Raw genomic sequence first — 26808 nt, 5'->3', positions numbered from 1 at the left:
TCTTAATTTTGTCTCCGTAAAAGAAAGAACTTCCACAACGGAGTAGTCCCATGTCGCGAAGGACGAATACAAGGTATAGTAAATGATGTGGACACAAGAGGTGTACGCGACAAAAGTATTTCGCGGACCTAACACTTTCCTCCTGTTTCTAACCGATCTGTTTCTCTGCGGCTCATTCCGATATTTTATCGAAGAGCCCGCTAACAAAACCAGCTCGCGCTAAAGAGACTTAGTGAATAAATCCGCAGCTCTTTCTCCTTCGCGGTGGCTCACTGCAACCACTGGGCCGGAAGCATCGAGTTCGATGCCGGTGGCCGAGTTTTTGTCGTAGGCGAAACGCCAAGCGGCTGAGTTCTGTGCGATTTCAGGGCGCGTTAAAGAATGGTCGAAATTATCTAGATCCCTGCACTACGACGTCCCTCGTAGTAGTTCAGTCGCTTTAGGACGTTAAACACCGTGAATCAAACCAAACCCACAGTTTTTGTTTGCACTTACACTCGCTTCTTTATACAAGCCAAATAAGACGGAAAATTGTAACGGAATGTTTGACACAATATAGTGTACAGTGGAATGACTCGTTGGTCACTGATTATGTGAAGAACTTGAGTTCTCTACGGAGAAGCAGCCGTGAAGGAATACGTAGCTCTCATTAACTGGAGTACATATTTTTCATAGCGCCAGCGAAATAAAATTGTCAGCGTGGTTGCACCTGGAATGTTTAGTAATATAGATGAGGCCGAATATACACTGAACATATCAAAGGGACACCTTCGCCCGCCTTATGGAAAATAATTATATCAACCGGTTAAAGCTACATCATCTGCTTCTCTTAAGGTCGGTTCGCAGTGGTGAGCAAGAAACCAGTACGAGTTCCGAAACTTTGCTTAAGGTCTTTGGCAAGGTCAGTGACCGCGAATGCTCGTAAATAGGAAACACGCGCTAAATGCGCAAAGTAAATGCTTCGAAATGCGGAACCTCTGCCCACTTCGCCACTGCATCAATTGGGAAACAGCGGCTAGATAGCGGAAAACAGAGACAATTCAACGACAGGATGTTCTGGCAGACATTCATTTTTCTACCCTGCACGACAAATTCGTCCTCGCAGAGGTTTTGCGGACGGTCGCGTCCAGCGTTTCCCGCATTGTGCGTACTGTGGATGCGTCCAATCCCTAGGCTCGCGACAGTATGATACCTATTATATCCGTTCGGTCGAAATCTTGAGCCCTGCCTCATGATTTCTCACCAGTGTAGACGAAGCCATGAGCGAGTCAAGGACCGTCAGTTGGTCACTTGTAATCCTTGCCACGCGTCTTCGTGCACACACACAGTCAGTGCTCGCGGTTAAACTAGTCTCGTCAGACAGATCACCTTTTTCAGTGAGGACAAACGTCTAATGTGATGAGTGACATCGCTGTGATAAACGTTCTGTGACACCAATAGTGACCGCGTGCTAAACGTTTCGGGCACAAAGTTTCTTTACCCAGTACTAGCCGCATTGACTCCTACCTCGACAGACAGGGCCGCGAGCCAAACTATACGGACAGCTCTGCAATGTTCGACAACTGCATTGCCCCCCCCCCCCCCCCCCATCAGTTTCTACGCTATGGCCTGAGCAAGCCGGAAGGTTGGGTTTCAGGTGGAAGACGATGGCTTTTTCATTAATATTTATTCAAGTAAACAGTGCGTAAACTATTGCTTTGGGGAACGGGACTAAAGGCTGCCCGGCGATCTATAGGTGTTACGAGGGATACTCAATTACCTGTCTGCTCATTTTCTTTTCTTTCAGTAACAACGAGGACACGAAATTGAATGGTGCACACAAGCGTGTGGATGTTCAACTTGACAGGGAAGCACGGAGTTCCAGTTACTAAGTGTGCGCGTCTCGCCTCGTCACTCAGCCTTTGCCTAGCGTTTCGAGTACACTTATGTCTTATTTAGACGAAACGGCACACGATGAAGTAATATGCACAAAGCAAAATAAACGCAGCTTGCCTTGACGCATATACCGTTATATAATTCGCTACGACTACAACTATACAAAGAAGCAGTGCGCCCTTCACTTTCAACGGACAACTTAACTTCACTGTAGCGAGGTTTATACATAAACAGGCTGCTGAGAGGAAGACAGACCGAAATATAGCTATTTTATAACCTAACAAGTATTTTCTGCGCTGAAAACGACAAGCACAACCACGTAAAACAGCTCAGTAGGAATACAAGCAGCAACTTGTGCTCGCATTGCAATCGTAGTTAAGCTAAGATTTCTGCCCGTTTCTTTGCTGTTGCACTTACAGAGTAAATTCAGTATGGGCCTCCCAAGGCCTCCCACCTAACAATCAGCAACATTTATAACGGCTATAACTGCCTTTTATGAAGACGATGTCAGTGTTTATTAGATGACGTGATGAAGCATTTGGCAGCATTTTGGAGGCTTCGATGAACCGTTCCTGTATTTATATTTAATTTAATTGGCTAGCATTTCACTTTTAAATGCTGGAGGAAAAGGGTAAATGAGTATAACATAGTGAATAATCTGTAGACTTTGTAGCTTGTACGCGTTGTTCCAGCAATGCGGTGATCCTTTTATGGTGTTTTTACTGCCAAGGTGCCGACTGCATTTTGACTAGAGCGTTAAGTCTACGCCAGAGTCTAAGCACATCGCACATCAGCCGGCATCTCGCTACAGCAAGGGATGTGAATGAGGGAAAGAGCAGAACTTAAACATGTTTAGCAAGCCGTCACGATATATCCTGTCATGTGCACGAGGTTGCTGTTCAGAACCAGGGAAACGCGAGGAAAGTCCCCCTTTGAAACCCGGCTAACGACGCTTATACCTCAACTATCCAGGCCTATTCCCTGTGCATGATTCGGCGAATGTATACCGAGGAAGTGGTAACCTCCTCGGTACATACACTTACTTCTCACAAGAACACACTCCCGGAGAACTTGCGGCAGAGAAAATGCGCTGACGGCGCGTCACGGGCATTTTTTTTTTTCTCGTTTTCTACCGATGGCGGAGCGCGACAAGAAGGTACAAAAAGACAAAACTTAGGGAAGTGACGGTTCCAGGTTAAAAATGATTATGCGCGTACTACGACTCCACTCTCGCCGCTCCCCGCTGCAAATCATCGGGTGACTTGATCGCTGCGAAAAACGACGTCACTTCTAAATAGTGGTTTCGCCAATTACAACCATTATCTGCTGAGCAGCCCTGGACCTGCTGAGAAGTGACTGCCCCATATACTCAAAGGTCTTTGTGAGAGCAGCGCATCGCTTGGCCTTTGTTCTGACGCGCCTGAAACATGTACGACGAAAAATGAAGTCGCGACACTGACGACTGCACATGCAGGAATGCTTTTTTCTGATTCTGAGGGGCTGAAGGAAATCAACGCGCCGAGCGGACTTGCGCTCTCCTGCTGGGCCGGCCTACATGCACGCGGCCACCAGCAGGGCGAGCAGCGGCACGGCCAGCCTTCGAGAGGCGAGCAGCGCGCGCCCTTCCTCGAGCAACGCGGCGCGGGCCTGGTTGCCCGTATTGCAGAAGCTGTCGGAGCAGCAGGAGCGGCACATGTACAGCCGCAGCCGCTCGCCCACTGCCACGCACTCGGTGGTGCAATGCTCGCTGCAGTTGCGCTCGATGGAGAAGGCCCGCGTTGCACCGCCGGGGTCCACGCTGTAGTCCACGCGGGTCACCTGCGCACAATGTTGGTCCTCGCTATACTGCCCTTGGCACAGCCCGAGTTCACACCTTCGCGCATCAATGATTTGCCCATTCAGAACAGTCGGCGAAGAAATCGGAAGGGGGGGTACTCTGCTGCGGATAATAAAGGGTGTCTGAACATAGTTCCAGAATTTTACCCGCACTTCGTGCTTGTAGCCTACAATTTACGTTCGCAAAATGTTGTTTTCCAGTAGAGCCGGGTGCTTAATGCAGGAGCCTCCAAAGCTATTGCCGTGTTGTGAAACACCTAACGGGGAAGTTGACAGCAAATACAGCATGTACACTGATTATTTTCGCTATGACCTGAGAGGCATACGGGGCAGTTACGTTATCTCGGTACTGTAAGGGCGCAATTAATGCGAGCTTGAAAAGAGTTCCGCTTACTATTCCTTAAAGTCGATCCCGGGTATATCGAACTCCAAGGAGATGGCGAAATAATTCGATGCATAAAACACGCCAAAAGATGAAACTTTCCGTAACCCAGAAACGTGCATACGGTGTACCCACGCTAGCGGCGCGCTCCTTACTCCAATACACGTTTCGCCAGCATGCTGGCAGTCCATCGCTCGCCGTGAGCACAGATTCTCGTGAGCGCGCGCACACCCACGCATCGAGAGTCTCTTCCCGCCAGGCATCAGGGAAAAAAAAAAAGGCGCATCTCTGAGTGCTGCTCCAGGTTGCGCGAGCTCGCACTCTTATTCATAGGGGCATACTGAGGTGCATATATTGCAAAATTACTTTTGAAAAGGAGTTAAATTACATTACTAATTACTTTTCTGAAAACAGCAGAGAAATAAATAAATTACGTTACTCATTACTACTCCTGAAAAGTAATGAAATTATATTACAGTTACTTCTAGTGAGTAATTCAATAACTTTTAAATTACTTCATAGTTTTCATCCATGCAAAAACTAAACAAAGCTAGTAAGAAAAAGAAAAACAACTTGATCTCCACACGCTAAGCACACACACTCTTTGGTCTTCCCGCCAAATTCCGTCCCAGAGAGCTACTCCTTCCCTCTTTCCTACAAAACTTGCCATTATAAAAACAAGGCAACCCCAAAATAAAAAAAAAAGAAAGGCAGAAGCATGGTCGAACGGTCGCGAAATGGCCAGCGAACCCAGCGTCTTGCTGGCCCGGAGGGGCCCCGAAGGAGCTAGGTTATTTATTGGTTCCGCAGTGCCAAGAATCGACGTCGGCACCCTGCGTTCACTGCTGAGTAATCCACGAGCCGCGGTGGCTCCCGCCATGAGCCCTCCCGCCTATCCTCCCCCCCCCCCCCTCCTCCACAATCCTCCCTCGCCCCGTGGTGACAAGTGTAACCAGGCACCACTGTGCCCTAGCCGACGCAACAGGGAGTGCCACTGCGTCGCGCACCCAACTAGTTTTCAACTCCAGCATTCTTGCACCATCTCTCCATTCGGAATTCCCTTGACGCCTTGTATCCTGCTGCTGGGAGAATGACCATGCTACACAGGAGTTCTCAGACGCATTGCTCTACTTAATTCTGTCTCCTTTTGCCGACCTGTTACGCTAGCTTCGGCTTGCCGCACGTCGTTCCGCTTTCCCCGCACTCTACTTTGTTGTCTATTGATGGAGTCGTGGGGCACTTCAGTAAAAGTAATTTCGAAAGGAATTATTTACTTTTGCTGCAAAATTACTACCAAAAAGTAATTCATTACATTATTAAATTACCAACCCAAGAAAGGTAATCCATTACGTTATAAATTACCGAAAATGTAATTAAATTATAGAAATTTCATTACTGTAATTCCATGACTGGCGTGTCTGCTGAGGTGACAGGGCTCGCGTCTTGCGCCGATTGCGGTAGACATCAAAGCTGCTGCGAACGCTGCTTCGGGAACGGTCATTGCTGATTAAAAGAAGTCTGATTTTGTTACTGGTACACTATGAACGCAATAAATATAAGTTGAAATACGGTGCAGTTAATTTCTTCGTCTCCTTGAAGCAGCGAAGCAGGCCACAAGTGAGCCGCCCCAAGCTTTCGGGGTTCAGCAAGGCAAGCTTCTCCGCACGACAACCACTGCATCGAACTTCGGCTTCTCGGCATGACAGCACTGTCGCGTTAAAAACAAGCATGCCAGACCGAAAGTTGCTTTCAATCAGACCCGCATTTGTGCATCGTTAACACCGCCAGCAGGCGACCGAAGCTGCGTAACCAGCCCAGCTCTGTGTGCGAAAAAGTGATCGTGGGGCACCATTAGGAGAAGCGTTTCTTACAGGGGCACAGCGCGCATTTCGATGTATCGAATGTTCTGCTGAACGGGAGTTCGATAAAGGCGGACACCACTCCTATACTTTTGCATGCGATTTTAAAGGAGTTATTCCGAGAGTTCGACATAGACAATAATTCGATATATCCGGGTTCTTATACCAGGGATCAACTGTACTCCCTTTACAGCGGCAAGCAACAAGCAGCACCGCTGCATATGTTTTTACAAGTATTGTAGCTGTCACAGCGCTGGCAGTTCCTTCTTTTGCAGTGGCGATACCTCTTCTCATGGGTAAGTAGTGCTTCGCTCGCGACATGCATTTTGTCAAAGAGCTGCAAATCCAACAAATCAGTTCGCTTGTCCGAGATAAGTTCATTTGCAAAGCCGGCGCGGTTGCTTCACTTCGGCGATTATATATATATAGAAAAGGAGAAAGAGAGAGAGGGAAGACGAGAAACTCCTCAGTGTTCCTCCTCTTCTTCATTCATCTAGTCTGTAACATCCCCCCCCCCCTTCTTTTTTTCGAACATAGCCCTTCGGGCGAGTCAGGTGTTGTCGTCACGACTATGATACTTCTTCAGGCGGGCGACGTGCGCCACCTCAGTCATCGCCGAATGTCGCCCATTGGCTGTAAGGCGTGCAATTCGGTAGTTTACTTCACCGAGTAGTTCTAAAATCACATTGGGCCAGTGTAGCGTGCCAGCATTTTCTGGTGTAAGCCACACTTTCTCATAGGTTTCCAAAGCCAGACTAGGTCACCGGAGAGGTAGGTGATCTGGCGACGGTGGTCGTCATAGCGAGCTTTTGGTCTGTCTTGCGAAGCCAAAGTCCGCAGTCGGGCTTATCCGCCGCGCTTTTTCAGCCAAGCAGAGAGTTTCCGCTGAGCACGGGTCGCCGTCAGTGGAAAATGGGAGGATGTGGTCGAGGGTGTGTCGAGGGGAGTGGCGTACAGGAGCAAGAACGGACTGTATCCTGTGACTCGTGTCTGGCAGTGTTGAATGCGTATGTGATGAATGGGAGAACACAGTCCCAGTTTTTGTGATCCGAAGCGAAGTAAATTACAAGCATATTGGTGATAGTTCTATTGGTTCGTTCTATTAAACCATTTATCTGAGGGTGGTAAGGGGTCGAATGCCTGAAATCAGATGCGCATAAACGGAGAAGTTCTTCAATTACATCGGCAGTAAACTGGCGACCTCTGTCACTTATTACAACTCTCGGGGGACCTGTCGCAAGATGACTGAACGCAGCATAAAAAGAGACACTTGGTAGGCTGCAGCGGCGGGAAGAGCGGCCGTCTCACAGTAGGGAGTAAAATGGTCCACACATATAACAATCCAACGATTGCCTTTTTGCAACTTTGGGAAAGGGCCCAAAAGATCAACTCCGACTTTCTCAAAAGGAGTCTTAGACGGCGTTACAGGGTGAAGCATTCCGGGGGCTACACCAGTAGGACTTTTGTGACTTCGATACTCAGGACAGCTGGCCACATACTGGCCAATCGTGTGGCGCATCCGGAGCCAGTAGAATCGCTCCTGAGTGAGGTGCAAAGTTCTCGCCTATCCCAAGTGTCCGAAGCTGGATCGTCATGCATTACGCGTAAAACTGAAAGACGGAGGTTTTCAGGTCCTACCAGCTGGAAACGATGGCCACTGTCTGAGTAAACCTTCTTGTATAGCTAGGCAGGCCATCACGTAGACAAAACTGGCTGTTCGAGGTTGGGTCCTGAGCAGCATTCAAGAACGGCTCCAGGTGCTGGTCGCTGTGCTGCTCTGTCGGAAGCTACGAATATCGAGAAAGCTCGTAGATAAAGCAGCGATATAATGGTCGAAGTTGTCCGCGTCATATTCCGTCGTGGCAAGGGGCAACCGCGAGAGGCAGTCCACATCTGCGTGCCGTCGGCCACTCTTGTATGAAATAGTATAGTCGTATTCTTGTAAGCGAAGCGCCCAGCGGGCCAGGCGACCAGACGGGTCACAGAGATTGAGTAAGCAACATTGGGAATGCTGATCTATTACTACAACGAAAGGCCGTCCGTACAGGTAGCAGCTAAACCGCTGCACGGCGAAAACAACCGCCAGGCGCTCTTGCTCGGTGATGGTGTAGTTGCGCTCACTCTTGCTTATAGTCCGACTGGCGCAAGCAATCACATGTTCGCGGTCATCATAGCGCTGAACGAGGACAGCACCGATGCTTATTCCACTTGCGTCAGTATGCACTTCCCTTGGAGCAGAATGGTTGAAGCGCCGTAAGATAGGATACGATGTTAATGGGAACTTGAGTTGCTGTAAAGACGAGTCGCACTCAGATGTCCACTGGAATGGAGTCTTTATGTACTATAGGCACGTGCCCTTCACATGTACACACGTATAGCACACGTAGGTACGTGCAATGCCCTTCAGAAGATCCCGATTTTGTCCTCATCCGACATGTGAGAGTCTATCGTCTTGCACAACTTGAGGACCTCTTCGATTTAGGTATAGTGCAGGTCTCTCAGGGTAGTTGGACACGATGGACGAGGGTCTGCTCGGACAGTTTCCTGCGTGCTGACGAGTCGCCGAAACAATGTTTAAGTTCAGAGACAAAGCATTCCCATGTCGTCAACGTGTCCTCGTGATTTTAAACAAGATAAGGGCGGTGTCAGTAAGGAAAAATACGACGTTGTCGAGCTGAGTTGCGAAGTCCGAAAGGTTGTAGCGGCTCACCTGTTGGTAGCAGTGGAGCCAGTCGTCAACATCATCTCCCGCTGCGCCAGCGAAAGAGCGGGGCTCCCGGTGTAATGGATAAAGGCCGGTAGCCACCTGACTTGTAGCCGCCTGACTATAAGTGATGAGAAGCATTGAGGTAGACTCAGTTGGCGGCGGCATGGTAATGAGCAGTGGCGGAAATCCAGCAAGGCGGCGGCTCCGACGAGGGCGATGCCGGGAAATTGAAACCGCGCTCTCTACCAAAATGCAGCGCTCTTGATGTCACGACGTAAGGCAACGCTACTCCGCATATATATATAACTTATCTTCAGCCAAGAAGGATTTAAATAAAAGGCGGAAAACTGCAGTTGGCTGAAACCAACGTTCTATTGTTTGTCTTCATGTAATGATCCTGGAGTATTTTTCTATTTCAGGTAATTTCTTAATTAGCAAAAATTTCTGTAAAATCTTTATTAATCAATTTAGGACAATGTGTAATTATGTCGTAGAGGCAGTTTAGATGCAACAGACCTAGTTTTTTTCTGCTAATGTACCGCCTCCATGATTGTTTTTTTTTTTTTTTAACATTTAAAAAAGCACGCAAAATATGAAAAACAAACACATGACTGGTCTTGCGAAACCGTACTACATCGCTGCCAAACGCGTTTTGGACCAACGAAGCGTGCACGCTCACTGTCATGAGCTGAGCGGCCGCGATTCGATATTCTAGTCCCAGACTACTTGCTGACAGGTCTCGGCTTCCGCTCCGACAGGAGGCAGCGTGACGGTCACGTGAACTCGCAAGCCCCCTCCATCGTTTGCTCTTAGCAGACGATACCGACCATCTGCAGTTACCACGATCACCAAACCGCAACTCGGTTCTTTCGCAGTGACACCGCGCGCACGTTTATCTTTTGGCGTACTAAAGATGGATAACAGAGGCGCGAATCAACAGGTGCCTTTCGCGAACGGAGCGTGACATGCCTGGATGTGAAGCATTTTACAGGCCTCAGTTTGGCAGGGTTTTCTTCCCGTTGCTGGTCCCGAAGATCTGCCAAGGACACCGCTCACTGCGCTCGAAAGCTGACGAAAGCGTTACAATTTACAACAAGCGTTAGCTGCTCCAGAATAAAGCGGTTCGTATACGACGCTTTCAGACCTGCGTGCCGGAAAGATCCAGAAACAGGTGAAGAACTACATGGGCAGCACGAACCAACGAACCGTGCTCGGGGGTCCGAATGCTTCTGCGTGTAATGATATTCAAGACAAGAAAGCGAAGACGCAAGATTCAGAGGTCTTACAACTGCGTAGAGATTGTGTCAATGTTCAGCGCATGATATCGTATGCAGGGATACGAAAAGCTCTCAGAATGTGTCTGACTGAAAATGGCCGCCAGCTCAAGAGCTTTACTGGTCGGCGGGGCTTCTGGGCTGCCTGAGGAAATTCGAACGCCGGAGCAAGTAGTCCCGGACAGTTCGGAACAGATAATCGAATACCCACTGTCAGCATAGACTCAATTAAAATGTGTCAGCACATTCAGTAAGAGCACAAAAAGCCCGCGAAACTATCAGCGATAAACGATCGGCCGGCCACCGACAGCCAACTCAGACGCAGCTTTTATCGAGTTATTACTGGCAACGAAAAAAAGCAAGAAAAATCAGTTCAGTCGCCTAATTCAAGCTCGGCCGTTCACTTCGGCGCTGTCAGAGCATACGTTTTGTTCGTCCAAACTTTGTTGGGAGCGCTGCAACATTAAAACCACCAACGCAGTCACGTGACATTTTTTTATAGTTCGTGGGCTTTTTACAAATGCCGGAAGGACATTAAACTGCGATGAACCGAAAGCCACTATTGCGTGGTGGTCCGAAGCCGTCCACCACGGCACTTATTTCTCTTTTTTTCTTCCCACCTTCCTCCTTTTCGTTACGGCTCGGTTAAGGTGTCCGTGGAGAATTGTGATGGATATTGCGCCTTTTCTTTCCTCTAAACCGATTTGAAACGCCACTGATGCCTGCTGTACTGCGTCTGCTTCCGCATGCTGTGTGGTGCGGCGTTCGAGGAAGCGCCAGATGAAAGGCGCCACACGGACACCTGAATCGGACGCCCGGCGGGGTCAGCTTCGTATATGCGTGAATCGCCTGGTGACGTCATGAGCAGGCGTGACGTCATGGCTGGATTATACGTCATCATGACGTCAGTTCCGGTTATTAGACATGGTCTGAAGTGATCACATGATGACGTCACAATTTGTCATGCCGTCACGCCTTCACATGACGTCACCAATTCATAGCCAGTCATATCTGTCATCATCACTGTCACTATATGACTAACTTCCACTATCACGACTTCACATCCGGCCATGACATCACGACTTGTCATGACCTGGTGACATCATAGTCAGTAATCTCAATGTCAATATCACTAACTACCACTACCATTATCGATCACTATGTACCACTAACAAGTGGTGGCGGTTTCCGTTGCAACCGCGCTGACATGACGCTAGACAAGGAAAATTAAGAGAGGTTTTTCACGTTCCCGACGCGGCTAAGTCAGAAGGATTGACAGCTATAGTGGGATAGGACAGGACACCGGACTCTGGACACCGCATGAGGCATTAAAGGCGTTCGCCTTTAAACAAGATGATATTAAGGCGAAATCCTTTAATGGCTCATATTGTCGGCATCCGTCCGGTCACACTACAGCTGTCAATCAAATGACGTCATCACTAGAAACCGAAACTAACCATACTCATCATAATTGTCCTTGTCAGCCGTAAGGAAGATAGGTAAAAATAAATAAAATGCTCCCTCCAACCCGAATCGAACCACCATTCATTGGATCCCCAGCAAGCGCTTTAAACAACTGTGCCACGCCCAGGATCGTGACACGCACATCATAATTCTTCCTGTCGACGTGAGGATAATAGCAGTGACGGCAATGACGCTCCAGTTAGTGATAATGACAATGATGGCATTAGTAATGATAATGACGGTGTATTTAGTTGATAATGATAATGACAGCAAATGTGATGCACCGTGTGATTAGGCTTTCGCATTTCTGCAGTGTATATTCTACAGTGCTCTTTGATTTTTTTTTTTCGGGTCCTGGGCGCGCAATCACGTGGCACAAAAGTGACGTTGTGCCTGTCTCTGCATGTCCTGCCCCAGTCATTTTTTAATCTATTCAGAGGGAGTGAGAGAGAGACTACAAGACCTCTCTCAGTCCAATACGCGGGAACGATAAAAGGAGAAGTTGCGGGAGGCAGGCTAGCGAAGCAGGTTCAAACGAGCTGTGACTTCGAGCTGCCCTCTGTGCCCGCCTAATTTGTGTGTGTGTGTGGGGGGGGGGGGGGGACAAGAACCCCCGTCTCGTCGTCCTTCGAGCAAAGCAAACACCTTCTCTTTCCGTTTTTCCGAAGCTATACCTGCACTACGCAATGTAAGGCCAATGTCTCCGCGCATAGGAATTTGACCTTCAGTTGAGCTAGAGGTCAAACCACGAAACACTTGTGGTGTCGCTACGGTGTCGCACCCCATGGTAAAAAGGTCAAAGGTCAAGGGCAAAGTGATGAACTATGACGCGGGCGTAAGGTCCATTGTCACGTGACAACTGACGTCCCATTGTGACTGAGTCTATAAACAGGAGTGCGGAGCGCGCCAGTCTATTGCTGCAGCATGAAGGCCGAGGAGAGGGACGCGAATGAAGCTATCGCGTACGCACTAGGCTTAACTAAAGCTGAAACGCCAGCAATGTTGTCCCTAGCAGTGCGGAAAGGAGGGGCGGGCAGGCTTGCCAGTGCAGACGGTGCGGTAACAAACGAGTGACGGCTTGGAGCTACCTACCCTCGGCAAAACGCCCAGTATTATGCACGCTTGCCTCCTTTTTAATTTTTTTTTTCGTAGCAGTGAGGTATGGGCTGCGATGGCCTGAGCGCAGCGGAAGGAGCGCTACGATTTCACTGCTTCTGTGCGCGTCCACTGGGTTCAATCGGCCGCTTTGTACCTCAACTCCTTTTGTGAAACAACATCTTGTATAACTTCAAAGCGTAATTCCAAACGTCAACGTTTACGCACCCTTTAGAGGATGATCTCACTCTTGACAGTTGTTTCTTTCCTGCCACTACTAAAGTAAATGAGGGTGGGTGCGCGTAGGTGCGAATAACTCATAGGCAGGTACTTAATATATTTGCAGCCTCACATAAGGCGGGGCTGCAAATATATTAAGTTTCATTAGAAAGAGGAAAGTAAACACACCATCCCAGCAGCGCGCTACGCAGAAGGAGACGATACGACTCCGAATCAATGCGTACGCCTCAAATACCAGCCACTCCACCAAGGCACCGAAAGAAAAAGAACGAAAGCAAAAAATTACGAACCCACAGAATCGGCGCGCACTCTACATTGCCGTACATCGCACCTTTTGAATGAGCAGCGCGCCTCTCTCATGGAAAAAAAAAAGATAAGCTACGCAAGATTCGTGTATGTGACGTATAGCTACGTCACTCATGTGTCACGTGATTGTGCACCTAGGACCTACAAAAAATTCTTCCGAAGAAAACGGCCCCGTCGGAGGCACAGGTAGAGTAAAAGACTGGATAGGCTGTTTCCGAACCCACTTGGTCCCAAACTGAATAATAAAGATTTTTAAGAATTAAGCTCAGTTAATTAACAAATTGAGCGGAATGTAAAAATACTCTGAGGAGTGCTACATGATGACAAATGCTGTCCCGTTGATTTCACTTCGCTGTACAGTGAGCGACGCTTGCTCAAGCCGAGGCCTCGGTGCATCAACTGCGACGGTGGTAACGCGGCCATGGACCTCACGTGCCTTCACTGGCAGCGAGAGCGCCGCGTGGCAACCATTCTGGTCACATCGTCGGTGCCAAGGAGGGTGGTTTAGACTTTGATCCGCTCTGAGGCGGCGTCGATCAGCAAGCAACAACAAAGCAAGGCACCGACAAACGGGCGCTCGTATACGCCGAAGCGGCGAGACGCTCCACCCAGCAACGGCGGCAGCCCAACACAGCCAGCCATGCATACCACTGCAGCGCCGCCTGAGGACACGACGAACCACGTGATTGAGCTGCTGCGTGTCGCGTTATCCCGAGAGCTCCGATGGACTTCGCTTCGTATCTACCTGATGGCAGTCGAAGCATCAGCAGTCCCAACACGTGAGTGTGAGCGTTGCTGCTATGGCCGGTGGATACACCGACATGGCACAGGGGCCGCGCGCGTGAATGTGTCATCGTGCGCGTGTCTGTGTGCTCTCACGTGTGCGGCTCCCTTGCTTCCAACGGCGGCGCGCTGCTCACGTAGGAACCCTCGAAGGCTCTCCCACAGGAACAGCGCAAGCGGTGTGTGACCCCCTGCCCCTTCTGCCCGCCCGCATTTGTACAGGAGATGATTAAGAGTGCCGCACACTCAGGTCCCTACACCGGTCTGTGATCGCCTGCCCGCGGAGGGATGCCCTGTGGCGCGCAACCGGGGCGGACGCTGGGCTTATGGACTTTTTTTTGTATACATCTAACCTGTCCTTTCTCCCTACCTCCCTTCTTGCTTTCCCTTACCTGTTCCCTCGCTGTCAATTTGTTTCCGCTGTTTGCGATAATGATACCGGGCCCGGAAAAAATATTTTCACTTCCTTGTGTAACTTTTTCCAATAAAATGGCCATGTACTACTATTACTACAACTTTTTAAAATTTTCATCCTTGGTTCAAGCTATGTATGTATGTATGTATGTATGTATGTATGTATGTATGTATGTATGTATGTATGTATGTATGTATGTATGTATGTATGTATGTATGTATGTATGTATGTATGTATGTATGTATGTATGTATGTATGTATGTATGTATGTATGTATGTATGTATGTATGTATGTATGTATGTATGTACGTATAGGGGGTATTTACTAACGCGCCGTGCGCAGTGCATTATGGTTAATTGTGGCGCAGTCGGCCATTTTTGTGTCCACCAAAAGAATAGGGTGAACGTACGTATCAAGTGCTGTCGTGCGCGCGCGGGGTCCCACTAGCAGTGGCATCCAAAGCTATGGTTTATTGAGCTGTCGTACGCTGTAATAGCCGTGCACAGTGCAAGAAACGGAAACTGAACAGCTGTGCGAACGACCTCGGCTTTTTTAATGTTCCGAAAGTACGCACGAACGACTCCGCTCGAACGGAACAACTCAACGAGGTGCGACGTCAATATAGTTGGCACGGCTCAACCGCGCAAGTATTATGGAAGATAAGAAATCTATGTCAAAATGCCCTGGCTGGAATCTTCCGGATGTTGCCAGCTGTTGCCACGTACGATCCGTGCACGACTGCTTTTCCCGCACTCAAAGTAACAGATCAGCGCGGCAACGTGGCTACATTCATCACCGTGTCCAGCCATGCGCATGCCGTGCGCCGCCAACACCTCTTTTTCATGTTTTGCGGCAATCCAAGCCTCGAAGGGAGCGCTCGACAAGCTCTGTGTTTAGCGTACCTGCCTCATTAGATTAGAAGAAGTCGGATGGTCGCATCGTCTGTATCGGCTGCGAAACAATATTCGGCGAAAGAACGTAGGCGGGCAGAGCTTTATAAACTTATTTATAAATTGTAGCAAGCGAAACTTAGTTTGGCCAAAACTGCACAATATTTGAAGAGTTTTGTTCCAAAAAATAATTTCGAGCCCACAACGTAACGAGGTGGCGTCACCGGAACCATCGCTGTAGCAGCAGCTTCTCTTGCTTCGTTGTCGTCGCAGACAATGCAAACGCCTGATTTCTTCTGATCGAATGAGGCGTACACCAAACGAGTTTGGTATAAAAAATACTGACTACAAAATGCCATTTCTGTGCTAAATTTGAGCTACAAGGGCTAGCGGTTTAGCTGGGATAAGCATTGTACGGCCCGCGGGTAATTGCGCAAAGCGCGAGTTCGTCTTGCTTCAACCGCGACTCTTTAACCAACCGCTTGTAACGCAGTTGCGTAATGTTCTGTAGCCTTTCAGCTGATTTCTTGTGACGAAGCTCGTCCGTAGCACAAGTGACTCGTGAATGTCGCACATATTTATGCGCGGCAACAGGTCGACGTTAACGCAGTTGCGCATCGACTGTAAACGGGTCGGTGCCACCGTTATTTTCTTTTTTTTTTATGTACCGGTCTCTGTCCACATCGCGCAGACTTTGCGGATAATTTGAACTGTTACTCATGATGCCGATTTAGTTTTCCTTGCATGCTGGCATTGACGTAGACTGACAGAGATAACGGACGCACACGAGAAGCTAAGCCGCCGACCGTACTGGTCAGAACAGGACGCAAAGATACCGCAGGCTGCATACTGACGTCAGCTTTGACGTCATGTGAATACCTCACATATATAGTTGGGAACAGCGCTGCGTGCGCTACAAGTGGATGGACACACCCGCCACGCTGCGCGGTTTGGAGCTACCCCTTCTTGCGCGAGTAGACAGCTAGGAGCGTGCTGAGATCACGTGCGAATCTGCATGGACCTAGAAAATGCTATATAGTCTGATACAAACTGAAGAGACAAGCGGCAGATGCTTCAAAGGAGGTCCTTCATCCAATGGCGTCGACCGACTCTCGTGATGCCACGCGGCTGCCTCCGATTAGGCCGCGATGAACTTCCTTTCATCTGGTTTCTCCTGCGGTACTCGTGGACAACTTTCAGTGGTTCTGCAGTAGAGGATAGTGAAGGAAAGGAACGATGAAGCAACGCGCTCGCACCGGCAAGGGCATAAAGGGCAGTGTCTCTTCTTTTTCCTCCCTACTTTCCTGCAAACCATTCACGAGAACCCGTGCATGCCATTGGCTGCGGGGGGTCCTTTGTCTCAGTGGCATACTGCAGCAATTTCTGGTTCACAGGAAGATCTTGCAAGATAGGCTCACCGTGCAGAATCGGTGCGAGGGTGGACAGGTGCGCCTCATAGCGAGGCTCATGTTGTGTGGGAAGCGGCAGCCCTCGCCCTCAAGCTGCGAGTTGCACGTGTAGCAGGTCAGGTTTTGGCGCTCTTCGGCGGCAGCCGCCACAACCGACGAGGCCCCTCCGCCAGCGCCGCCGCCACCGGTCGCCATACCCCGGCCTGGGGAGCCGCGAACGCCCGAACCTGCGGGGTGAACGGCGTTACCTCAGCAAGCTTCAAGCCACAACCACAACCAGCATAGTTTCGGTCCCGATATCTCTGCTCGTCAGTATGAGGCTGAGAGAAATCGGTAGTGAGCGCAACTAGAGCATGTGCCAGGGAGGCTTTACCTCAAACTTATCGGAACAGGTGCAGACCCTGTTAGCTGGTGCTGAATTGAACGCCTTGCCTGGCTCATGTGTGGCGCCCACAGAATTCGTCCGCAGGAAGTGGGAACAATTACCACGCGATTTTGTGTCAAAATTGTGACGCAACCGTTCTTTGTGTAGCGTTCAGGCTGGATATATGCTAGTCAAATTGGAGGCTAGCCTGCGATAGGTGTTCGAACCGACGACATATGTATACCTCCAGAGAGAGAGAGAGAGAGCAGAACTTTTTATTTATTCCAGCGGATGAAGAGGCTCCGGCCCTCCGTCGCTTGGGATGGATGGCGGGTGCCCCGCCTCAGACGCAGGCCGGCAGACGTTGTTGGCCGGCGGCGTCTCAGGCCAGCTGGATGTATACCTCCAACTGTATGCCATTAGCAAAAGAGGTGTCTACCGACAAGCCAGACAAACCATGCGTCTTTCCTTTCCCCGAAACAAACCAGTTTTCATATCAGGGAAGGCGCACTTTGCCAAATTCTCTGTAAGCCTCTCATAGCTTAACAAGCAAAAACATGCCAATCAGTGCTTTCGTACGTACGTATTAATCGGTTTAAACACCGGCTGACTTCTTTTTTCGGAATGAGGTTTATTAATTCAGCGGTTCAACTTGTGTATTGCTGGAGAGCCATGCTCGAAGAAGGAGGGGTGTCTCCTTTCGCTTTAGCCACGCGTTTACCGCAATCAGAAATACACTCAGTGGGCGACAGGCATTATTTTCGCACTGCAGGTATCACCTGGGTATACCATTCACTTAATACAAAGCATACGCCGCACGCTAGGCCACGTTGCTAGCACATTAGGCTATCATTTTTACTCACACGAGACTGAGAAAATACGAAGTTCACGAGCGTAGCAGAAAGAGAATCATGCTCAAGAAATATTCTCGTTAGTATGCAGATGTTTCTGCAGATATTCGGTGGGAATGATTTTAAGCAGCAGTTGTCCCTTGACTTTCACCTGCGCGCCATAGTTCTGAGAGTAGATATAAGGACGTCGAAGAGTCCCAGTGCTTCTGCAGCGTGACGACATTTTCTACGGTCATACTGTCTCGATGGAACGTGGTGACACGGGTGCAAATGGTTTATGTTATTACTTGGACTTTGTATTATAACGGTGACACGTGGAGAATGCCACTGATCATCGGAGCCCAGTCGAGAACGCCTGCGCGTATGCGACAATATCGACATATCAGTCGATATTGTCGACCATAAACCCTGACTGCTCATTGGAGGGTCAAATTCTAAAGTTAAAGCTCAGCTACTTTGGTCATCTGATGAGAAGAGAGGAGTCGCTGGAGAAAGATTTGATGTTGGGAAAGGTTGAAGGTCACCTGGGAAGGGGTAGGCAGCGAACGCGATGGTTGGATGGCATCCTCGAGGCGCTGCAGATGAAGTTATGTGATGCTAGGAAGATAGTGAGAGACCGGAAAGCGTGGCGTGACATGGTCCACGAAGAGTCGGACACGCCTGAACGACTGAACTGAACTGAGTCACCAGACTCCGCGCTGATCGCTTCCATCACCAGAAATTATATTTCGCCTGTGATGCATAAAACTCGCAGATCCATTCATGTATCATAGCGTAATAAAGCTAGACGTTCGACTGCCACGTCTTGCGTACTTCAGTGTTTGATGTCCGGCAGGAGGCATGCTGGACGCAACTTCCCAGCAGATCGGAAGCCAAGCTTTTTCTACAGGGAAAAGTTATTGATGCCGAGACACCGTTACATACAGTGAAACGCTACCTGTGAGCAGGTCTATAGCCTGTGCCGTACCGTATAGATGCATTGTTGGCGGCCCGGCCGTGGCTCCGACAACGCGAACTGTCAGGCTCATATGCGGAATATGCCGGAGGGGCTGCTGACAAAACACGACAGTGCAGGAAAAAGCACGTTTTTAAGATCCCGAAGGTGCCCTTGGGCTACAAGGGGTGCCGTAGTGGAGCTGTGGATTAATTTCGTCCCCATGTGGCTCCTTTCGCGCTGACACTGACTTTGTGGTGCTGTTGACCTTCCCGCCGTTCAGTGGCCGTCGAGCGCGCACACCTTTTAGTACAATTGAATCTTAGTGCACGAATCTTTACAGTCCGCAAACAAATGTAGGGAATATGGGGGGCTTGTTATGAGATAGACAAAAAGGTTTGGTTTGGTGCATGGGGTTTTACGTCCTAAAGCGACTCAGGATATGAAAGACGCCGTAGTGGAGGGCTCTGGAAATTTCGACCACTTGGGGTTCTTCAATGTGCACTGACAACCCACAACACACGAGCGCCTTGTTTTTCGCTTCCAAAAGTGGCTACCACGGTCGCGATTCGATCTTGGTGTTGGTCACTGTGAAATAATAGAGCAGTTTGGAGATGACTGACTATAAAAAGTAGAAGAAACAACATGTTCCCTGTGGGATCCAAACCCATGAGCTCCGAAGCGGTTACTTTGGCAGTGCAAATAGAGAGAGAGAGCAAGAAACAAAAAAGCTGTTAGATTTCCGCACTTTCGCATGGCCCTTCACTGGTATAACGTATACTATACATTCAAAACACGGGGGAAAAACAAAGACTACTTTCTGACATGTGAATGAGCATTTTGCTATTTCAGCTCCTACTGTCGAGGTATATATGTCTTCCTGCTTGGTTTGCCTCTGTGTGATGTGTGGCAATTAAACCTACATGAGTAAGGTAGTGATGCATATCTTTGATGCATAATCCGGTCACAAAGCGACTGCAGGACTTATACAAGAGAGCGTACGAAACATTTCGACACTATCAATGTACCTTGAAATTTTGCGTCACTCCCAGGATCTGCACAGGAACGCAGCTACACAGCATGCATATAGCTCGCAAACAGATCTGTTCAAGATAATATATCCCTACCAACGAACATGCATTCATAAATCATCTCACATGTTTGCAATTGCGTAAGAGCAGGGGAGGTGTTACCGCTCTCCAGCTTCCACTATTCCCTTCTTAATTAAGTCGGTCATAATATACCACTTTGCACCAGGCAGCGCATGCACCACCCGTAGCCGCTAGTTGTTTCTGAGTGTATATATACCGCGGCAAATTTTTTTTTATAATGTATTTCTCGTGCGTCGATCGGCAAAATAAGGCTTGCGAAGTAACGGCCGGCGAACACTTCTAACACAAAGAAATATAAGTGTACAAGTGAAAAGGCATTCCTTAATCGTCCCACGGTTATGCAGCCGCATAATAACGAGGAACGCTACCTCCCGGAGCTCCACCTTACTCTTCCTAATTATTTAAAGCGGTAATAATAATTTTGCACCATGCTGCGCCGACACTCATAGCCGCTAGTTGTCCTCGTGACTCTTTTCGTTGCTGTGCAGACTGCGTCAGCCTGAAGGAGGCGGTGAGTAACCGTGTGACGAAACGACAGGGGGGAACAGGGATGAATACAAATAAGAAGGCGCATGCTCTCGGGTAATATGCTCTTGAATTTCCAGTGAGGCCGAAGCTCATGAACGGTGGTTGCGCATCTCCCCTCTTTTTCCCAATAGATTGACGGTGGCCTGATTCCAAACAGGAACAAACTGAAAAAAAAAATGCCATCCGGAGCCTCCTGCCCGTACCCCCTGTTTTTCAAGTTACATAAAAAAAAAAAAAACCTACTGTACCTGCGCGTTATGTCCCAACATGTCCCTACGGCGCGTGTAGCCGGAGCGGCTACACGCGCCGCGCGCTCCGCCGGTCTGACGCGTTGCAAGGCGTGACGTCAGGGCGTTGGGCCATACCATCGTATCATCTGTGGGCGCGCACCGATGGCTGGCGCAAATATCATTTGGCAATGCACTTCCGGCGCCGTCCGCTGTCCTACAAGTTATTTGTCTCTTCAGAACATTGTGGAGCACACACGCAGACCACGTGCACAGGCCAGGACGCCTTGCGTTATCTCTGACGATGAGGAAGGAACCCCTTCCGGCACCAGCCGCGACAGCGGACAACGAGCACTCGTACCATGGCCTCCGAGATCACCCTCGCGAGAAACGTGCGCGCGGAGGTGATCTCGGAGGCTATGCTCGTACCCGTCTCGCACAATTAAAAGTCACGTGGGGCGCCTTCGGACCACCAGCTTCGACGGCCTTCGCGGGTCCGGAAGCCTGTGAACTACTATGTACTTTAAAAACGCAAACAAGACTAAACGTTGTATCTCAGACGTCGCCAGTGAACATTGGACCTTTTCGGTACAATAAAGCCGTGTAATAATATTAAAATGACAGAAGTACCATCAGTTATAACAATGGTTATAACAATCGGTTATAGCATAACTCGAGTTATGTCAGAAATAAAGAAAGGAAAACTTCAGATCATTTAATGAGAAGAAAATATCTGAAGTAAGCGGCGAGTAACTGCGTGGTGAAGCGAGAGGAGGGACGAATACAAATAAGAAGGCGCATGCTTACAATGTCTTTGCAGGAGAAAAAAATCAGTCAGCTTCGACTGGCTCACGACATATTTCTTTCACATCGCCCTGCCCAAGTGGGGCCCGGACCTTTGGGAAAAATGAAGTCCCGGTGGGGCTCTATCGATTGCAAAGCCTCTTTTGCATCCTGCTTATCGTCGCTGTCAGCACAGACAACAGATAAGATCACCTCATCGGCGACGTCTTCGCTTTTCGCGGCAGCCCCACATGCAAAAACAGTTTCGGCACGATGGCCGCCATCATGGGAATTTCGCTTACTTTCGCGTCACTGGCATTCCGGAAGAAGCCCGCTTTCCGGAATAAATATTGGTGGCCAGAAATCCGACGAGCTTGTAGGACTGAGGGAACGACGGAATGAATAAAAGGAAGCTGCGCTCGCAAGGCGTGTGCTCGTTATTAATTTATGTATAGTTACGTTTGGCGGACATTGCTTATATGTAGCGATGCATTGGAACCGTTTTCTGCGAGAGGCACACCCTCGCAAACGTTAATAAACTTTTTGATCGATGACCCTCTTTCCTAAGCATTTCGCCCCAGAGGAGCAGATCACAACGTATCGGGAAATCGTGTACCCGTACCCGTAGGCACCAGGGATCGAACCTGGTACCTCGCGAATGCAAGGCGGATGCTCTATCACAAGGCCACCGCTTCGGTCTACCTTAAATGGAGAATAATTTCCTCAAGATGAACCAATACTGTAATACAGACGCCGTTGTAGCAGATAGTGGAAAACGGCCCCTGCAAACTATGCATAAAAACTATGCTGTTCATTGGAATTGGTGTTGGAGTACAAAATTGTACAGTCGGTCACATTTTTAAAAGTATCGTGCGAACGTCGATTTTCGGGTGCAGCGGCTTCGAGATGAAGCAGAGCGAATATCGCGAGAGGAAGAGAGGATGCGCGCGTCACCATGCTGCAATAATAGAGAGATTTAGCATACCGTCATCCGCGATCCGCCACCGTGACACTCTACCGCTCGTGGGCGGGGCGTTCAAGCTGATTGGTTCCGAAGCGCCAGGTCAATGTGCCGACATCTAAAACCCCTCAATAAATTAAAAGTAGCGCCATCTCCTCTCTTCTCCTCCGGCGGCGCAGCTCCTCCTCTCGCATTTCGACCGTGGCTCCACCTACGAGGTGCGCGACTAGCGCGCGCTCTCCGGAGCAGGCGCTGGTCACGGGCGTCTCAATCAGTGCGCGCGGTGGGCGCACGCGCCGGTAAAAGAGCTGGCGCCGGGTCTCACCAGAGCATTTCAGCTTGCATTTTGTCGCAATGTGTCCAGGTTAAAATATCGCTCACTGTTGAAACATAATTACCGAATGTTGACAGGGATTTCCCGCCAAAATAGTTTCAGCTGTGAGTGTCTTACACCACATGTACGCGATTTCAGCGTTGGTTCCACTCGCCGTCATCTCAGTGTGTCCGTAGTTCGTTACCCTTGGCCAAGCTCAGCGGCATGCTTTAAGAAAATTGTAACTAGGTGGCGGACAGGAACAATTTAGCAACAGTCTGTGTATGGTTTCTTTGCAGCATTGACTGGATTGCGAGCGGCCGGTAAACTTGGGAAGTGTGGCAGCAGTTGTCTTCCATGTATTTTCAACTTCAGCTGCACATCAGAATTAACTAGGCGGCGGAAGCTGCAGTCTGTGTGGTGTCTTTGCACCTTTGACTGACTTGTGAGCTATCGGTAAACTTGGGAAGAGTGGTAGCAGTTATGCTTTTTTTTTAATATTTTGTGCTGAGACGGTGCCGTTTTCAGCTGTCATGGTGTGTCACCATACGTACACAATTTCGGCGTCGGTTTAACTCGCCTTCACCTCCTTGAGTCCATCAGCCGTTGATAGAAGTGCGCAACAGGCTTGAAAAAAATTTAACTAGGCGGCGGAAGCTGCAGTCCGTGTGGTTTCTTTGCCGGTTTGAATGAATTGTAAGCTACCGTTAAACTTGGGAAGCGTGGTAGCAGTTCTTTTTTTTAATATTTTGCGCTGATACGGTTCCGCTTTCAACTGTCAGTGTGTGACACCATTCGTACGTGATGTCTGCGTTGGTTGTACTCGCCTTCACCTCCTTGCTTCTATCAGCCGCCGGCCAAAGTACGCAACATGCTTAAAAAAAAAATAACTAGCCGGCGGAGGAGAACAATTTAGCTGCAGTCCGCGTGGCAGCAAAACACACGGCGATATGTGCCGCGCGCGCTCCGCCCGCACCGCTGGAAAGGAGGAAGCTGCGCGCCCAGCAAAAAAATAAGCGCGCGCGAGCACGTGATAGCGCTCGGCCAATGAGAGTGTCGAACGACGAAGGAGAGCGCCGGAGAGGAGGCGGGCGGCAAACTTCACATGTTGGCGCTACTTTTAGTTTATTGAGGGGTTTTACCGACATCAAGTATGTGGCGCCATCTATCGGCATCAAAGTGACCTGGGCATGCGCAATGGAACGCGCGGTGGCGGTCCACGGTAGCGGATCGCGGATCACGGTGTGCTAAATCTCTCTAATAATGGTGCTGGAGCCAGCGTCGTCTGCTTGGCTGTTCCGCTTTGTGCTAAGCAACCCCCGTGAAGCAAGTTTGTGGCTGAGTTCTGAGCATTTCTTTTTGTGCTTTGTTCGCTGCGTGTTTTTTGCTTTGATCAAGGCGAGCGCCGGTTGTGTCTGAAGGTACCGTCTCAAGCATATCTTTTAACTCAATGCACCGATACTGCGGGTCCTCTCTATTTATCTATTCGCCAGTAATGATCACAGCTGGTTTCTTACGCAGGATGTTTTATTTATTGAAAATATCAACCGCACTCAACCGCACTCTGTGCAGCCAATGAAAAAAAAAAAAAAAATGTCGCAGCGTCTTGGGCCTCGATACATATAACAGCCGTTTGACTTCGAATTAATCAGAACGGCCTAGCAGACGACGCTCACTGCAACAGAAGGGATTGTGGGCGTGCCGCTGTCCTCTCATGCTTCCTCCTCTCATTCGTCATCCAGAGCAGCAGTCGCCACTCAAGCGATGTTTAAAAAAGTGACCGACTGTACAACGCATCATAACGTCAATTTACATCATAACACCTGCATAATTAAGAGATCTTCAATACTACTTCAACAGAAGCACGCTTCTTACTTCTTTTCTGGAGGACAGAAAACTGGACTAGTTGGTTTGGGTACAAATGAGATGCATGGTTTAACAGCGCGATTAACACACATCTCTTTTCATTCACCCGACACCAACAGACTGCCCTCACTTACGCTTTTATAACCGTATGAAGCGCTTCCCCATGTGGGCTATAGTCAATTGCTGAATGTTGCTTAGCAAATTTATCTAAATGAATTTGAGACATTTTATTCATCCATTCTGTGTTGTGGAGTCGAGCACTTAATCGACAGTTTCCGGTTGGAAATAGTAATGAGCGCCAGCACATTAAAGTAATTAGCGCACGTATAGCTGCTGCCATGTTGTGTTCGTAGACAAGCTCCATTCATTGATCTCACTACATTCTACACATCTTTATTGCGATGTACGTACGTGCTACATTGCATGCATTGCTAATGGCAAAAAATGTGTCCAGTCTGGAACCAATTTAAGAAAAAAATATGAGTACATGTGTGTGTAGGGGAGGGGGGGAGGGTCACGCATAGTCGGCTTTATGCGCACGCGCACGTGAGATCACTGTGATGCATGATGGACGCGCATATTGATGGGCGTACCGCGCTCCTGTTGTGCGCGATAAATAACCGCGCTCCTGTTGTGCGCGATAAATAATAATTTCTGGATATCACGCAGCTTATATGCAGAGCGTGCATATGAATTTTGGACCGATAAGCTTTGATATATATGGCTACACATGTATTCGGAGAACGCTGTATAACACAGGAGTTAATTATAGTTTAAACGAATATGATCGGAACTTTACAAGTATACTTAGAACTCAAATACGATTCAGTTACCCGATTGTAGGGTACCACAATATTAATGTCTAGATACACACGCAAGTGCATATAGCACATCTATGTACAGTCGTCAGCACGAATGCTCGAGCGCATGGCCTGGACGGATTTGTCATGCTGCACGATTATGTTTTGGGGCAGCTGTGGAGATCGCTGGCGCACTTTCACTTTAGAAGGAGGTCGGACTCATCGGCATCTCTGCGCGGCGCTTAACCTCGTCCAGGCTACGCGCTCAAGCATTCTTGTGAAGCGTGGTGACGGGTGTACTTCCAGGCAAACACCATAAAAACACATTGAAAGTAACCTAATATACAGCTAGACGTCTGCGCTATATAATATTTTTACCGTACGTGGACGTCCTATATATGAATATCACCGATGGACACAGAAGCTTTGATCATGTTAGAACGTATAATGGACGTTGGTCGTCAGCAGGGGAGACGCTGGTATATCATGACGCGTGTGGTAGGAAATTCCCGGCAACGCTACAGTATCGATGACCATTAATTATTCACTTTGGTAGCTCCTACTGGTTCATAATTTAGGTTACTGATTGGAGGCCTAAAATATACCGCCATGACGTCATCTTCGCTCGAGACATCACCAAAGAACAGAAGCAATGCTTAGGGTCACTGTAACTATTGGGGTGGCCAATCTTCTCTATGGCCGAGCTCGATAGCGCTTCTCCCTTCCTATATCTCTCCAGTGATTGCAGCTGCTTGCTGTACATACATCAAAAATAGCGTAGGTAACAAAAGATGTAGATATAGAAGTACGTAGCCATCTATCCAAGGTTATTTGCTGCGTTGCAAATTTCCTGCCGTGCCGCGTTTCAGCTAACGCAAGAGCACTTCACCGAAGCCTCCTGTAAAGCGCGCACCCCGTCAGACTCTAGTGTACGACGGGAAAGTCACACACCAACATTCTTTTTTGTTGCGGGTTTGCACTACAAAAAGTTAGGTAGAAATGAAATGGGATAAACAGTTGGCTGCGGTGAGAGAGCAAACGACATATGTGCATAAAGTGGATAGTAAGACGAGAGGGGTTTACCTGTTACGAAGATGACCATACTGATAATGCACCAACACGTACTGCTCACATTCCAACCCCTGAAAAATGGGAGCGCTCGGTCGTTCGAGGCGAGGATTAAATGAGCTTTAGAAGTTGAATTAGATGTCCGCAACGAAACGTAATAGCCTGCGTTGTTTTGGGAGGAGCAGTCTTCCATAGTCGATCAGATCATAGCTGCGCTTGACATCCGTGGCGTCCTCTCACTGCTAAAAATTGCCCCAAATGAAACCGAAACTGAGGAAAAGATGAATAGCGTGCAGTGAATTTATGAGGCATAGTGAGAAAATTATAGTTGATGCTAATCTTTCCACTCAAATTTATGATGCAAAATGTGATTGCTACAGGCTATGGTTTCTTCACTTGCGAAAAATCAACTTTACTAAAATATGTTTTCTTTTAACACACGCGTGTGTTGATAAACTAAAATTA

At 48.7% G+C, this 26808-nt stretch overlaps 1 protein-coding gene across 1 annotated transcript; it reads right to left on the bottom strand.

The window, feature by feature from the left end:
• Nucleotides 1-3002: 3002 nt before the first annotated feature.
• Nucleotides 3003-26536, bottom strand: LOC146183778 (uncharacterized). The gene is made up of 3 exons (XM_084608761.1): nt 26359-26536; nt 16546-16763; nt 3003-3693 (listed from the first exon to the last, which is right to left on the bottom strand). The coding sequence occupies exons 1-3, from the start codon at nt 26534-26536 to the stop codon at nt 3427-3429; spliced, it is 663 nt and encodes a 220-aa protein (XP_084464887.1). The 3' UTR covers nt 3003-3426.
• Nucleotides 26537-26808: the final 272 nt, after the last annotated feature.

This window comes from Amblyomma maculatum, chromosome 7 (genome assembly GCF_055883805.1).
Source record: "Amblyomma maculatum isolate TAMU_Amacu chromosome 7, ASM5588380v1, whole genome shotgun sequence".
NCBI lineage: Eukaryota > Metazoa > Arthropoda > Arachnida > Ixodida > Ixodidae > Amblyomma > Amblyomma maculatum.
This window is presented reverse-complemented; position numbering and strand designations above follow the sequence as displayed.

Coding starts and splice junctions, on each gene's coding strand:
- LOC146183778 (XM_084608761.1), bottom strand. CDS start 26,536: ATGGAAGACTGCTCCTCCCAAAACAACGCAGGCTATTACGTTTCGTTG. Junction 16,764..26,358: donor TATGGTCATCTTCGTAACAG/GTAAACCCCTCT, acceptor TTCACCCCGCAG/GTTCGGGCGTTCGCGGCTCC. Junction 3,694..16,545: donor CCTCGCACCGATTCTGCACG/GTGAGCCTATCT, acceptor CATTGTGCGCAG/GTGACCCGCGTGGACTACAG.